The 15,814-nt window shown below is 44.3% G+C and overlaps 2 protein-coding genes across 2 annotated transcripts; both read left to right on the top strand.

The window, feature by feature from the left end:
- The first annotated feature begins 3,770 nt into the window (after window positions 1–3,770).
- On the top strand, window positions 3,771–6,755 carry crybb1 (crystallin, beta B1). The gene is made up of 5 exons (XM_036529041.1): window positions 3,771–3,894; window positions 4,834–4,952; window positions 5,677–5,809; window positions 6,119–6,261; window positions 6,522–6,755. The coding sequence occupies exons 1-5, from the start codon at window positions 3,772–3,774 to the stop codon at window positions 6,697–6,699; spliced, it is 696 nt and encodes a 231-aa protein (XP_036384934.1). The 5' UTR covers window position 3,771; the 3' UTR covers window positions 6,700–6,755.
- A 1,057-nt stretch (window positions 6,756–7,812) lies between these two features.
- acads (acyl-CoA dehydrogenase short chain) lies at window positions 7,813–15,814 on the top strand. The gene is made up of 10 exons (XM_036529307.1): window positions 7,813–7,883; window positions 10,302–10,465; window positions 10,849–10,998; window positions 11,303–11,414; window positions 11,753–11,904; window positions 12,887–13,057; window positions 13,617–13,754; window positions 14,304–14,399; window positions 14,660–14,716; window positions 14,964–15,814. The coding sequence occupies exons 1-10, from the start codon at window positions 7,856–7,858 to the stop codon at window positions 15,114–15,116; spliced, it is 1,221 nt and encodes a 406-aa protein (XP_036385200.1). The 5' UTR covers window positions 7,813–7,855; the 3' UTR covers window positions 15,117–15,814.

Raw genomic sequence — 15,814 nt, 5'->3', positions numbered from 1 at the left:
ATTGGGAGTTATCTGTTCATAAATTAAAATTAACAGAGGAAGTCATTCACCACCTGCTCTAATTACAGATTGTTTTTAATAAATAAATTGTTTCAAACATTGGTAGGTGGATTGTGGGTGACAGGTATTTTTTTGAGAATCAAAGAGCTGAGCCAAGGATAGAGTACATGTGAATGAAGACCTAGGAACATCCTCAAAGATAATAGCTGCCTTGAGCATACCGTGAAGGTGAATCTGTTTTCACACAGTGCATGCCAATTACTAATGCCTTGATATAAGCTCAGGGTGTAGATATACACTGCAGAGTGAATGCTTTTTAATAATATTTTACCATAATTTTAATAGTTTGTTAATAGCATTTTGTAGTCCTCTGATATATTCTTTACTTGGTCCTCTTTGCTTATATAAAATGTATTGTAATTTGATTGTGTTATGTCTGATTATAACATTAATGCATAAAATCTGAAAATGCTCATAATCTTATGTACGGCAAATTTTAGGCATGTGTGTAAGTGCAGGTGGTGAAATTAAACATGAACCTTTAAGTGATTGTCAATGTTTATTCATGTTACTGTTGATTATTTGTAATTGTAACTATTGTTAAATTCATTAGGCTCTAGAAATACATGGAATGATATGCAATGTAAGCTAATGAATTCACTGTCATTAGCTACTTGTTAAAATCTTAAAATAGGTATTGGGCATTCCTTGTTGGGCATTACAATTTTGCACATGCTGCACAAATGGAGATAAACCTTCCTCTGAATTATGCTTTGGCTCAGTAGTCATAATCTGTATACTGTACGTGCTTCAGACTGGTCAGAATTGCTCTTAGTCAAACCTTTGATTTCGAGCTTCACTATGCACTGTTTTACAAATTGTTGAGTTCAAAACAACACTTGGCCTTTCTGACAAAATGACATCAGCTGGTTGTCAGACGAGCAAAACACTGTTATTGTGTACTGAGAACAATCTTAATACTGATCTATGTCTGACCCTCTTTTGTCCTTGATGTAACGACACTTCTGCAAATCAACTCCAATTCCTCAGGATTCACCTTTCTCAAAGGATTCACACAAGTATTCCACAGACACATATGGTCCAGGTTTTCACTAGTGAGCTAAAAATCTGTTTTCCACTACCATTTATAATCTCCAAAGTGCCACTCACTGCCTTTTGATAGCTTTTCCTCACTGCCGTCATGGTTTTCTCATAACCTCCCCTGCAAGTGACAGCACAAGCTGCCAATTATTCATTCTGTTTCATACAGAATCCCCTTCATCTTCGGATGCTTTGTCTGCTTGCAATGATAGGCTCCTCCTTCTAGAGTGGCTAGCTCAGCTCCTTAAATTATGTACTGCGAATCACAGAGTTCACCAAGACAACTTGACTAAAATAATCATTTGAGAAATGATTACAAAACAAAACAATGAGTGTTTACTTACATAACTCATCATACTGTACGTAATGTCTAGCTAAGTGCTGCTCTCTGCACAGTATGTCTGTATAGTACCATTTGTAACTATTCACAAACATAACAATTCCTTATTACTACCGAATTCATGAAATTACTGATGCAGAGTTTTAGTTCTTTAATGTCAGTGGAACTAAATTAATACAAATGGTTATTGATATCAGTACACACAGTCATATGAATGCTCATAAATTGTTATAAATACTGGTATGTAGCTTGATGTACCTGTAGCCCTAAATTGTAGTGTACATGTACAGTTGACTCCATGATATAATGTTTCCTTTGACTCCATAATATAATGTTTCCTTTAAATCATGATTTGTTATTGATGCCATAATTATTTTTCATTTGTGTCCGGATATTGTTATTTAAACACATTTGCTAGGCTGCACTGATGAAGAGAACTCTTTTCAGAATGACCAAATAATTGTAGATCTGATGGAGAAGTCAACTTGCTTCACACAACTAGCATGAATTGCAGGGTGGCATGAGATCAGTGGGATTTCTAAGATCAAGACAACTGCACAGTAGCTAGGTGTGTTCATTCAACATGACGCTAACTGCATGGATAGCTTTTGCTTCTTGACCAGAGCAAGAATTTGCAAAGCAAAGAAATTGTTTACAACAATGACAAAACTTTAATATTTTACAACTTATTGTAATTTAATTCCCAAAAGACATAGTCGAGCATGCACAGTGTTTGATCATTTCATGGTTACGCAGTAGCTAAGCCACAAGAATTTGTCAGATTGTGTGTGTGCACACATAACCAAACATCTAAAGTGCCTGTGCATTTACAATCTACCTACACTGACAATCCCTCTCACTTCAACCTCCCAGAAGAGGTTTTCATGAATACTCTCATTTACCAACAGAGGAAGACCATAAATACAAAGTGAAAAATGATCATCTCATTTCCTGCCAAAAAATACATCTGGCATGTCAGCTTGGAGATATGAGAAACACCTGAGGAGCCAGACATGTTTGCAGATTGAAATGAATGAGTCTTTCTCCCCACTGGTTATGCATCGCATTGCATTTCATTCATGTGAATAACAGCCACTCTTTTTAGCTAAGTTTTTTAGCATGGCATGCTTTTGCAAACTCTGTTTCATTACTTGTAATTTGATTGACTGTAATTGTAACTGTGCTTGTAATTTGGCTGATTTCACTTGTGCTTCTAAACTCAGTAATCTCTTTCACTGTGGATCTTTGCCCTCCTCTTTAGCCATTTTGTTTTGACCTTAAGGTTCACCAGTCAGGCAGCATCTTTTCCGAAATTCCGAGTTCATTGTTCAGTAAAATAAACCAAAATCACTAAAAGTCAAGTTAAAACAGGAAGAAAATCAATTTTTAAAACCCACAAAAGTCTCTGTTTTCTCTGTTAAAGGCAAAGAGACAGAGAGACAGGTAGAGAGAGGGGAGGGAGAGTGCAGGGGATTAGCTGGATTTGACCTCTGGCCTATACATTCCTACCATCCATATGCTGTCTATAGCTTACAGCCAGGCCTTCCAGGCAGAAACTGCCTCGCTCAGGGATTTCTATTGACAGCAAAGTGCTTACGGACATCGGGCGAGCATTCTGGTCGATGCGATGACCGGCGGGCTTAGGCGCGGGCCAACTCTGATGACACGGGTGATTCTTTTGTGCGCGAAGCCCTTCCACGCTCCCCTTGCCAGGGTATAAAAGGTTGGGCGCTGGGCTCAGAAGGCCAGCACGAGCCAGCCAACCCACACGGCACTGCAAGCTGTACTCACGCAGGTAAGCGCCCACCAGCGTAGGCACCCGCAAGCAAGCAGAGCAACAGAGGGCATGGCTCCAGTTCACAGCCTGGCCTGTCTGCCTCTGAGACACCCATCCAACCCGGACAATCTGGCTCTGTACCAGTGCCACCACAGATTCCAGAGGGGGGCACACTCTGTGGAGGAAGAGGCCTACCCTGCCCCTTTGGGGAGCTATTTTTTGGAGGCTGGAAGAGGGCCATACTTGGGAAATAGGCTCTGCAACATGAGCGCGAGGGCTTTGGTTTGGAACACAGGGAGGTTTTGCCTGGGCCAGAAGCCTCCAGTCTGGCATGCTGACCCCCTCCATTGTCCCAGCTCACTCGGGAAGCTCTCCAAGGCTCCAGAACACAAGGGAGGGGCATCATAGGGACTACGGGCTGCTGATCAGCCCACACACAGCAGCTCACAGTAGATTCTTTGCCATGGCCAGCAGGGGGCGCTCACCTCCTCCCCACAGTCACTAATCTCTCTCACCCCTTCTCTCCTCCTCCAGACTCTTCTGAACCTTCGCCATGTCTCAGACTGCCAAGTCCGCTGCCAGCCAGGGCACTGATGCCAAGGACAAGGGCACCCCTGCCCCCGCTGCCTCCAGCAAGGCCACCAAGACCGGGGACCCCAGCATGGGTAACTACAGAGTAAGTATGCGGATAGCATAGATGCAGCACAAGAACACATAGACCAAACTACAGCTAGCTGACAAGCTAATGAATACATTCCCTGGTGATCTGTACATGGAAGTATTTACTGCAAATCTACAGCACAGATTTAGAATATTAAAGGCACTCCTGTGCACAGCACTGTGCTGAACTGGAGCCTGTTGAATGTGAAGTGGTCTCTAGGAGAGCTAGTGAGAGGGGCAACATTCTCCAATGTGATTGCATGAGTGCCAGTATGAATACTGATGTGTGACTAGGGAGCTAAACATAGTGAATATATATCAGCTGGCACCTTTCCTGGTGTTTGCCATCCACTGCTGCTCCACAATAGCAAGACACAAATTACTTTGGGACCAGCTTAATGGCAAATAGAAAGATTTATATCTCAGAGACTGAGAAGACAGCATTGGAATGAGGTACACTAAGACTGGATCCCTCCAGAGAAATGAGCAGCACTAAGTACTGAGACAACCTGTTCTTGGTTCTGAAGACCTCACCTGGCCTGAAGACCACCTTAATTCACCTTTCTCCAAAGACAGGGATGTTTACTGTTTATCCCTTGTCAATTAAGCAGGCCCCAGATTCCAAAAAATAGACAACGCTCTTCAGTGTCTGTTAGCTGGTGAGGCGCTTTTCAGCGATAACCAAAGCGCTTTTTAACTACAGTGTGTCTTGACTGGACAGGTTATTTGCACAAGAGAGCCACTTAAAACATCCATCCATCTCAGTAAAAAACTGTTTATACTGTAAGTGAGGTGGCAGGGTTTTTGAGGAGCAACATGAATGCAGCACAACAGTCAGTCAGAGCATACACACGCATGCACGGTTCAGTAGACACAGCGGACACAGGGATACAGTAGACATTTAAATGACAAAGATGGTTTAGGGGGTGACACCACTTTTGCTTCCCCCCTACAGATCATGCTGTACGATCAGGAGAACTTCCAGGGCAGGATGGTAGAGATCCAGAACGAGTGTGTGAACATGTGCGACCATGGCATGGACAGAGTGCGCAGTCTGCGCGTGGAGTGTGGCCCGTAAGTCATCCCCCTGGCAACTTTCATCACAGTAACAAACACATTCTGATCACAATTATGCCAAGCAAAAGACTGCCTAGCTACCCATCTCTATGGAAATGATCTGGAATTTGAAAAGAAGTTAATGCGACCATGGGGTACAGTGCAAAGCCCCACTTACATCTGCTGATTGGCACTTATTGCATATTTGGGTCCAGATGCAGTGGATCCAGGATATTAGTCATTTATCATCGTGTTCCCATTTTTTCATAGTTTGTTAGCTTGTTGATTGCATTCTTGAAAATGAATATTTAGTCCAATAGGCTGAGAGGACTGGCCTGACAATGAAATGCTCTGATATCCCAGTCTGGGTATATCTGCCCCTAGCGCTCTGCGCCTTGTGACTTTCTTGTGACACCTCTCGTAATTTTGTCATCCTCGTAACTATCCAGATGCATGAGGAAAACATCATTGACCTTAACCAGGGTAATTAATAGTTAGCAGCCAGTGTTGTTGGTGTACAGGCCTAACTTTCATCCGGAAAGTTCTGTAATTGCCTTCTAGCTGAACCTAACCCTGTCTCCACCTTTTCTCACCCATCCATTTCTCCACCCCTGCTCCCATCCCCCAAAACACACTCTTTCCACCCCCTCCCCTTATCCTCTCATCCCTCTCCTTACCCCATCCCTTCATCATTCCCACTCCTCCCCAAATCCTCCCCTTCCCCTGCTCTCTCTTCCTCCAGCTGGGTTGCCTGGGAGCAGAGTAATTTCCGTGGGGAGATGTTCATCCTGGAGAAGGGGGAGTATCCTCGCTGGGATACCTGGTCCAACAGCTACCGCAGCGACTGCATCATGTCCTTCAGGCCCATCCGCATGGTGAGACGGGACGCTAGGCAATGCATTTGGAGCGCAGCAATCTGCCAGTGTACTAACTGAGCCACATACACTGTAATAGTGCCCTGAGGTTAACATATTTACTTGACAACACAGTGACATTGACTCCACCACTGAACCACACATTGGTGCCACACTGTGCCAGCGACATTAGACACCCTCACACATTGCTTGGTGCTTACTACTCACACATGTAGTAACTACTGATAGTTTGACTGTGTGGTCTGCAATAAAGGACATGGGTTCCTCCCTGCTAATTCACTCCTCCCATCCTCTTCTCTGGGATTTCAGGACCCCCAGGAGCACAAGATCTGTCTGTTCGAGCTGTCTGACTTCAAGGGCAACAAGATGGAGATCCAGGAAGATGATGTGCCCACCCTCTGGGCACACGGCTTCTGCGACAGGGTGGGCAGCGTGAGAGTCTCCGGAGGAGCGTAAGTACACTGAGCCAAGCAGGGAGAACTGGAGGAATGGTGGAATATTTCATTTAGGAACAGAGTAGCTAAGTGGGGTTCTATGGGTCATTGGAATAGAGTGTAACTAATTAGTATGAAAGCTTTATCACGGCTGACAATAACCAGTAAGAAACACTGTAATATATACCTAATACACCTATTAGGGTAATTGCCCATTATCTGTGTGTGGCTCCATGATCTTTCTAATTTTATCTCTTGTTTCTCTCCTTCTTTTGCAGGTGGGTCGGTTACCAGTACCCTGGCTACAGAGGCTACCAGTACCTGTTTGAGTGTGGCGACTACAGACACTACAATGAGTTTTGTGCCTTCCAGCCTCAGATACAGTCCATGCGCCGTGTGAGGGACATGCAGTTCCACCAGCGTGGCTGCTTTACCTTCACCGCTGCCAGCAAGTGAGCTCCCCCTGCTGGCAACCTCCGGCACTGCACTGGGCTCACAGCGCTTTTTATCCCACCCCAATCAACCCTCTGACTTCAACCTGAAAAAAGATAAAAGAATTACAGCATCGTAACGGACATCTGACTGACTTTTTATGATGTCAATAATAAATCTGTTTTGGAAAACAAATTCTTTTGGTTGCCTTGTCTTCATTGACTTCCATCCCCCTGTCTCTCCCTTATTGGTTCTTCTACATATTTACATTGCAGTACTTGGGAGTGCTGCACCTCTGATGCTCCACTGATTTTATCATTGGCTTCACTACCATCTTTCACTCTGAGATGGGTTAATCAAGCAGGAGGGAAAAACTGAGTGTGTTCAGTATGGATTACCTATTCATGCCTAAAAATAATACAAAACAAAACTATGCAAATACAATAAATTTTAAAATTAAACAACTCCATAAAATAAAAAATGGATTACATGACCAAGATACCAAAATATTTTGACACAAATGTTTCAAAATTACCCTGAACATTGTATATTAAGTCACTACTCAGTAGTGATGGAGAAAATGGTTCGAGTAAATACCTACAACACTTTGTAACACCTACACTAAAAATGACGTGCTGGTTATCCGGTCTATTTATGTAGACCCTACAGACAGCAAGTGTTTACCCTGCACATTAGGACTGGTTGGACACAATGATTTTTCAGAGATCATTTCCCACATATAACTATAAATTTCTCATTGTGTATTTACTTAACATCCTGAATCCAGAGCAACGTGTACACAACATCTACGGTATTCTATCTGAAAACCACAGCACAGCATAGATATCGAATCTGCAAGCTTCGGTTAACAAGTCCGCCTCAGTAAACACTGTACCACAACACCAAAAATACTAGAGTAAAATACGTATCCACAGGACAGAAGAGGCGTTTTTCATTTAGTCGAACTATCACGTAAGCTTACGATTTCTTAACGCATCGGATGATTGTCGGTTCAATGTCTTCAGATGGATGTCTCTTGTTTTACTCCAGCACCATTGGTGGCGGTAAAGAGCCTGCGAGTTTCTTTGTGCTCAACAGAACACCGACGAAGAAATGGAAGGGAACTAACAGCGGTGCCGCTACGTCATATGGCAGTAACCCTTAGGAGCGGAGCCCCGACATGTATGCTCTTTTCAATGCTCGGAAAGGTCAGTAGCTAATGATGCGTAGCAGGGGGTGAAACGTATAGTTTACATTTTAAGAAGATGATGACAATCAGTGTATATTAATGCTGTGTTTTGGGGAGTGACACTGTATACACACTGCATGACAGCTAACTAGTCTAGCTGTTGTTACTTTTAGGTAACGTTAGCAAGCTAGCTAGTCTTGCTACCAATACATAACCAATGGACAATCATTTCGTAATCATCGCCCACAATAACAATGTCAACTAAAACAACCTAGTAGCTAGATAGCTAGGTTGTGGCTTAAAGGTGACAGAAAGTTGTTGAAAGTTGTAATTAATAATTGTAATGAATAATTTGGGTTTCCTAACATTATGTAGGTTAAGAAATGTAACGACCTAGCTAGCTAGGCTAGATAGTCTAATTTTGTTAGCTATATGCTGGCTAGTTGCTGAATTCACTTTAATCATCTGCATTAGCGTTAGAGTAGTTGTCCATCTTGTCGGGTTAGCATTTTATGCGCCACTGTGAGCTAATGTTGTTTCTTGTCTGTTTATGAACTAGACTAGATAGCGTAGCCTGCAGTAGTTCGATTTGGGATGGGGTCAGCTCAGGACTTCCGTGTACTAATGAATCTGACTGCTTGAAAACTAACTATTCTATGATGAACAACGTTAGCTAACCCTCAGAGTCAAACCACAGTGTTGTACTCGGCTAAGTCCGTTGTAATCTTAAGGAAAAGTGCTAACAAGGCACATTAATTTGAGCCAAGAGTATGGATAACGTTAATTAGCCACCATAGCAGTATATTACATTTGCATGAAGTCGAATCCATCTTTGCTTTATGTAGACTATCCTAATACAGCACAGCTAGTAATTTGTTTATTTAACTACATATTACGCTTATTTGGAACACCAAATCTAGCTAAGGACAGTGTTTTTGCTACCGAACATGTGAATGCTCGTTTATGAGGGGGTGTGCAGTGTCACCAAATGCAGACTGTAACTGTAATGATGAGTGGTGTTTTCCACTATATGTAGATCGAATAATATAATTAAATAATAAATAATAAGCCCAAAGCGGTCGCTTTGTCCACATGCTCGCTTCCGAATTGGGGCAAGGGTAAGCGCGTTCGCGCTGACGAATGGTGACCTTTCACCTATTTTAGTCTGAACCGCGACGATGTTGCTCAGGTTGCTTGTTCTTACCGCGAACGGTTGAGTTGTTTGCACTTTTGTACATGTTTGAATACTCTAAACCACCACTGAAGTATGTTTTGTACATTTTCTCTTAGGTGACATAGTGTGGTAGAAATAACATTGCACGAGGAATGAGGAAACTTGTCCCCTTTGCTAGGCACATGGATTTTACTTAAATATAGCAGTGCGATTGTTGCATGACCGGTGACCACAAACTATAGGAGGTGATAGTGACCGCAAACTGCAAAACGGAGTTCTGATAGTGTAGATCATAGATTAAGTGTTCTTTGATTGTGTGAAGTATTTGCATGGCTACTAGGCTACCGGTTATTTTCAGGCTTCTTTTTGATTAGTTGTTTTGACAGTAAGGGGGTGTCTTGTATAATGAACTGCTAATCTTCAGTTATATGTCAAAGGTTGTGGCAGTTTTTCATTGTAGTCATGTCCCAACTTGATCTGTGGTCAGGATGATCAGTTAACCAACATTGACATGCAATCATAAGGTCTTCTTGACTGCTGGCTGCTGTTCACTTAAACTTTGACTGCAATTGGTAATGAAGCCAGGTTCTCTTTTTTAAGACAATAAAGAAATGGTCTTTGTTCACTGGCTATGTGTAAACCCATTGTGATGTTTCATGGCCTACAGCGAAACCAAGTCCTTGGTAAGTGTATTGAGCGAAGACAAATGGTCAGACATATGGTGCTGCAGACCTACATTTCTCTTTCATTGTGGTAACAGAGACTAGAGACTAAATGGTTCATAACTGTAACTGCCTTTACTTGTCACTGAAAGAAAGATAAACTGAATTAAATTAAGCACATGCTTTGTCAAAACCAACAGAGCACGGCAGTAGAAGGAATGCCTGTAAGGAGGGTGAAGATTTGGTTGTTTGTCTGGAGCGACCTGTTGTGGTCTCAGTTAACAGCACTGACTAATAGTTTAACTCTTCAACTTGCTACCTGCTTAGTGCTTAGTGTTGGGAAGTCTCTGACAGGTAACCAAAGTCCTCTTGCCACCGGCTAAAACAAGAATAGATTTATTTGTTCTAAAGCTCCATAACTGAGCCTGTTAATAACTGTTTTAACTTTTGAATTCAGACAGATGCTTAATCAGCTTACAATTATTAAACCTTTTCATCCCAGTCAGTACTGAATCCCTCTCCCTCTCTCTCTCTTTTTCTCTCTCTCGCTCTCTCGCTCTCTCTCTCTCTCTCTCTCTCTCTCTCTCTCTCTCTCTCTCAGCACTGGGTGTGGCAGTGGGGCGGGGCTTGCGCTGTTTGTCCCAGCTGGCCGAGTTGCCCGAAATTCACCAGATGCTGAGACAGACATGCAGGGACTTCGCAGACAGAGAGTTGGCCCCCATCGCTGCCAAGTTGGACAGGGAGCATGCCTACCCTGCCAAGCAGGTACTGAGGGATGGAAGTTAGCAGCAAGGCAGATTAACCCATCTCTCAGAGCCAGTGTTTGCCTGTGACAGCTACTGCAGTTTACCGCAACTGATGTATTGTGCACCACACCAGAATTGTGTAGGCACATCCATTTATTGCTCTGTAGAACGGGAAACATGGTAAAAAAAAAAATACCACTGCAAGGTGCATATGCTGCCATGGTAACTGTTTTTTGTGTGAGGTGCTGTTTTTCCAGGTTCATGGCTGTTTCAGAAATTAATTGTAACAAGTTAAAGTGACATCCTGGGTGCTGCCCACGTGGTCTCATTTTGGAGCCGGAGTCCTGTCGGTTATCTCTAGCAGGTGATGCAAAGAGGTGTCTCTGTGCTCTGTTCTGTCAGGTGCGGGATTTGGGAGAGCTGGGAGTCATGGCGGTGGAGGTGCCAGAGAGTTTGGGAGGTGCTGGCCTCGACTACCTGGCTTACAGTCTGGCTGTGGAGGAGCTGAGCAGGGGATGCGCCTCCACAGGGGTCATCGTCAGCGTCAACAACGTCAGTGTGTTCATGTGCTTGTGTGTATATGTCTGTCTGAGTGTGTGTGTTTCTCCATATCTTAGTGCGTATACTTCCCCCTTTACCTGCTTGTCCACGTAGCACATAGAGTACATATGTCCGCGTGTTAATGTGTTGGAGTGACTTTGCAGTTTTGTCAGTGAGCGCTCCTGTAGTCACTGTGCGGGTTCCTGTGAAATAATCTCTGGTCTCTGTTGGTGTTATGGTTTGTGCCTGTTTGAGCTTGCTTCTGTATTTGTGTATAGTTTATAATTTGTATATCCCCGATCTGTCCTCCCTGTAGTCTCTTTATCTGGGCCCGATCCTTAAGTTTGGCACTGAAGAGCAGAAGAAAGAGTGGATTCCTCCTTTCACCACTGGAGAAAAAGTGGGCTGCTTTGCCTTGAGTGAGCCAGGTACTGCAGCCTCTACCACACAGACTCCATAGTGCAGACACTGCTGCACAGCCTCTGCAGTCCAGACTGCACAGCACAGACACTCTGGACTGTCTGGGCTGCCCCAGACCCCTACCCCATGTGGTCCTAGAGCAGGACTGTGGTCCTTGTGGGCTCTTCTCCATCCAAGGTTCTGTAGTCTCCAGTTCCTGTCCAGCTGCCCTATGACATTGACTGGTCAGGACCAGTCATATTGATTTACTTGAGCCCCAAGAGCTTTAAGCCCCTCCCACTCCCAGAACTATGACTCAGGTGGTGGATTGGTGCTCACACGACCCCTCCCCTCCCTCTGTACCCAGGTAACGGCAGTGACGCAGGTGCAGCCTCCACCATGGCACGCCTTGAGGGTGATGAGTGGGTGCTGAACGGCACCAAGGCCTGGATCACCAACAGCTGGGACGCCTCCGCGGCCGTTGTTTTCGCCACCACAGACAAGAGCCTCAAACACAAGGTATGCCCAGCCTGGCACTGCCAATAGCAGGGAGGGAAACGCCACAAGATAAGATTAGATGAGACTGGCAACTCAAGATAAGACTTCGTTGTCTGTTGTAAAAATAAATTTGCCTGAGGAAATGAGTTTGTTCCGTAATTACACCATGGAATGCATTCTCACAAACCTACATAATCTGCATAATCTGCAGGCCTACGTTAGGCAAACGTGCCTATAACCTCTCTGTGTGCCTCTCTGCACACATTTAATAAGTACGATTTTTAAAACAACAATTTAAAATGTTCTCATTTGTTTGTACTTGTAAGTAAGTAACGTTTTCAAAATGCACACCTGTGTGACAGTCTGCTCTGTTCACACCTGTACAGATAGTCCAGTTGAACAAACTCATAATCTCAGACCTTAAAAATCATAACTTTGTTAGCCTGAAATGTATTTTCGATGGCAGAATTTGGCAATTGTGTTCACTGAAAACACGTACAGTGTCCACAGGAATCTGAAGCGTAATTGTTCTGGTTTTGGAGGCGTCTTTGAAATAAAAATGCACTTCAGACCGAGAGTAACCAGTCACTGTAGCTGTGCATTGTGGATCTCGATGTAGTTTAGGTCTGCGGTGCACTGGAAGCTCTAACTGTTCACTATCTTGAAGCCTACAGTTGCCTAACCCTGATTTACAATGCAGATGTCATGTGGGGAATTTTCAGTGACAATAGAATTATGGGCAACAAAACAATAATCCTGGATTTATTGCTGAAATGGTATTATTTCATTATAGAGCTCTTGAATTAAATTGTAAGAACCCATTGTGTACATGATCAAAGGCTGGTAGAAAGGTCAGGTTTGTAAATGAAGTTAACTCTAATATAAACATAAAACCTGGGCAGAAAAACCAGGATAATTGCTGGATAGAGTCGATTAGTCTGTTTCGTCCTGACACTTGGCACTCTGCCCGTGCTTTCTGGCTCCTCTCCGTCACTCTTGCAAGGGCATCAGTGCCTTCCTGGTGCCCCTGCCCCACCCTGGAGTGTCTCTGGGTAAGAAGGAGGACAAACTGGGCATCCGCGCCTCATCCACTGCCAACCTCATCATGGAGGACTGCCGCCTTCCACTGGGCAATCTGCTGGGCCAACGTGGCATGGGCTTCAAGATCGCCATGGTAGGGTGCCCCTCACACCCCTCACACCCCCCACGCCCTGCACATCCCATACACCCCACCCATCCCACTAACCTGAACACAGTGAGGATGCTGGTAGCCATAGCAACCAGGCTCTTTGGCACTAAGATGTTTCAAACAGATATAAAATTATTGCATTCCAGGTGTGATCCAAAAAACCATTCATGTCCTTCATTCAGTCATTGTAGTTTAAGTGTTTTGACTGAAAGGTATCATTCACATTGTGTATGAGTAACATTTAAATACACATCCCCATTGCATGGCTGTGTATTACTCATAAAAGTTTGTGGATGTTCCTGCTTGATATATAGAAGACTTGATGTGTAGAGAACATGACGCTGGCACAGCCCAGCCATGTAGTTCCCCACAGTCTCTTTTGTTGTGAAGCGAGTGTTTGGACAGAAATGGACTCACCTGGTGTGCCAAGAGTAAATTATCTGCTGCTTCAATGGCTCTAAAGCCTTGGATGTTTGTGCCTGATAATGGGGCCTGTTGAACTGGTGATTGTAAAGCGGTGGTTCTCCCGGGACCTTCCTCTTAGCAAACGCTGGACAGCGGGCGGATCGGCATCGCTTCTCAGGCTCTGGGCATTGCGCAGGCGGCGCTGGACTGCGCGGCCGACTACGCCCACAAGAGGACAGCTTTCGGGGCGCCCATCGGGAAGATGCAGGCTATCCAGGTACACCCCCCACACCGACACATCGTCCAGAATGGGCTGCAGGAAACACGCAAACCGCAGCTCTCAAAAAGTGATGCATCTTTCTAATGAACATCTGCGGAGAAGGGCGGAAGTGTGAACATGTCTCTGTACAGTAGTGCTGTTGTGTACAAGCATGTCTCTGTACAATAATGTGGATTTGTCAGAATAGGTCTCTGTGCAGTAGTGTGGTTATGTGGGAACATGTCTTTGTATAGTACTGTGGATGTGTGGGGACATGTCTGTGTGCAGTAGGGTGGTTGTGTGGGAACATATCTGTACAGTAGTGTGGATGATTGTGAACATGTCACTGTAATATAGTGTGGTTGTATGAGAACATGTCCCAGTACAGTAGTGTGGCTGTGTGGGAATATGTCTCTCTAGAGAAGTATGGTTGTTCGGGACCATGTTTTTGCACAGAAGTGCGGTTGTGTGGGAGCAGATTTCTGTATTTCCGTGTGTTTGCCTTTGAACTCATCTCTGTGTGCAGATGTGGAGTGATGTGTGTAATCGTATGTTTCCGTCCTCCAGTTTAAACTGGCAGACATGGCAGTGGCGCTAGAGAGTGCTCGTCTCCTCACGTGGAAATCTGCCCTCCTGCGAGATGCGAAAAAGCCCTTCTCCAAGGCAAGTCCAGTATTTTACCACACACACACATTCACTGACACATGCATGCACACATATACACACACATAGACAGGCAGGTACACATACATAAAATTATACACACATTCACCAATACACACACACATGCATTCAATCACACAGACGCATGCACACACAGATGTACACAACACACTTATGTGTGCACACACACACACCCACACACACACACACAGTCTCAATAGCATGTGTAACACCTGGCTACGTCTGTCTGTCTCCCACAGGAAGCTGCCATGGCCAAACTGGCAGCATCAGAGGCAGCTACTTTCATCTCCCACCAGGTGAGGGCACGTGTGTTTCTACAGACGTTTATGCATGCGTGTGTGCGCGCGCGTATATGCACGTGTGTGCGTGGGTGTGCCAGACTGTCGGCCTCATTAAACTGTTCACCGTTTCAAAAATTCCTCTGAACTGATGAGAATTGCTGTGAAATGAAAGTGTAAACTACAGAGACTCCATTCTACACGCGTTTGTGCACACCGCTCGTACCGGTTTCCCACACTGTGAATTTGGTTCCCTTCCTCACAGGCGATCCAGGTGTTGGGGGGAATGGGATATGTGACGGACATGCCTGCGGAGAGACACTACCGCGACGCGCGCATAACAGAGATATACGAAGGAACAAGCGAGATCCAGAGGCTAGTCATTGCCAACCAGCTGCTGAAGGAATACCAGCCCTGATTGGAGGAGCCAGTCCCTGCCTCAGAACCTGCCCCACGTTGAATTGTGCCTGGATATTGGTGCAACACTACAGCGTCCCCAACAATGCAGACTCGCAGAGCGATCGTCATCTTAAGATGTCTGCTCTTGGAACTCAATCACTGTGGATAAGTTTAAATATTAACTTTTTGATTGGGGTTTTTGAAGTCTCGCCAAGAAAAAGTCCTCTGAAGTGCCACCGATAAGTGCTTTGCGATCACTCAAAATTGCAGTTCCTTTATTAACCATGAGAGAGAGAGAGAGCTGAGTGTAAATTCTTACCTGCGCCTGCTCTTGGAGAAGGGATTTCATAGGAACACAATTACCTCACAGGATATGGGAGCCATAGGTGCAGTGCTGTTCATGCAACTGTTAGGGCTTGGATGGTTGTTTTTGGCTGACTGATTGTATATAGCCCACACAATGCAGTTTGTGTAAATTTTCTAAAAAAATAAATTAACATCCAAAGGTATTTATGGTGTCTTTTTGTCAGAGACTGTCAGCAGTTAGTTGATTTATTTGGTAGGACTTGATCACTTTGCTGTTGATGATAAATTTACAGTTCACAATAGTTCTGTGCACTGTACTAGATGTACTGGATGTACTAGTAAATGTACATAATTGTACATCATTGCAATGAATTTGTCCCTGGGCCAGTAAAGTCATATCATAAAAACATG

The sequence above is a fragment of the Megalops cyprinoides genome, chromosome 5 (genome assembly GCF_013368585.1).
Source record: "Megalops cyprinoides isolate fMegCyp1 chromosome 5, fMegCyp1.pri, whole genome shotgun sequence".
Classification (NCBI taxonomy): domain Eukaryota; kingdom Metazoa; phylum Chordata; class Actinopteri; order Elopiformes; family Megalopidae; genus Megalops; species Megalops cyprinoides.
Note: the sequence above shows the minus strand (reverse complement) of the source record. Positions and strands in the feature narration are given on the sequence as shown.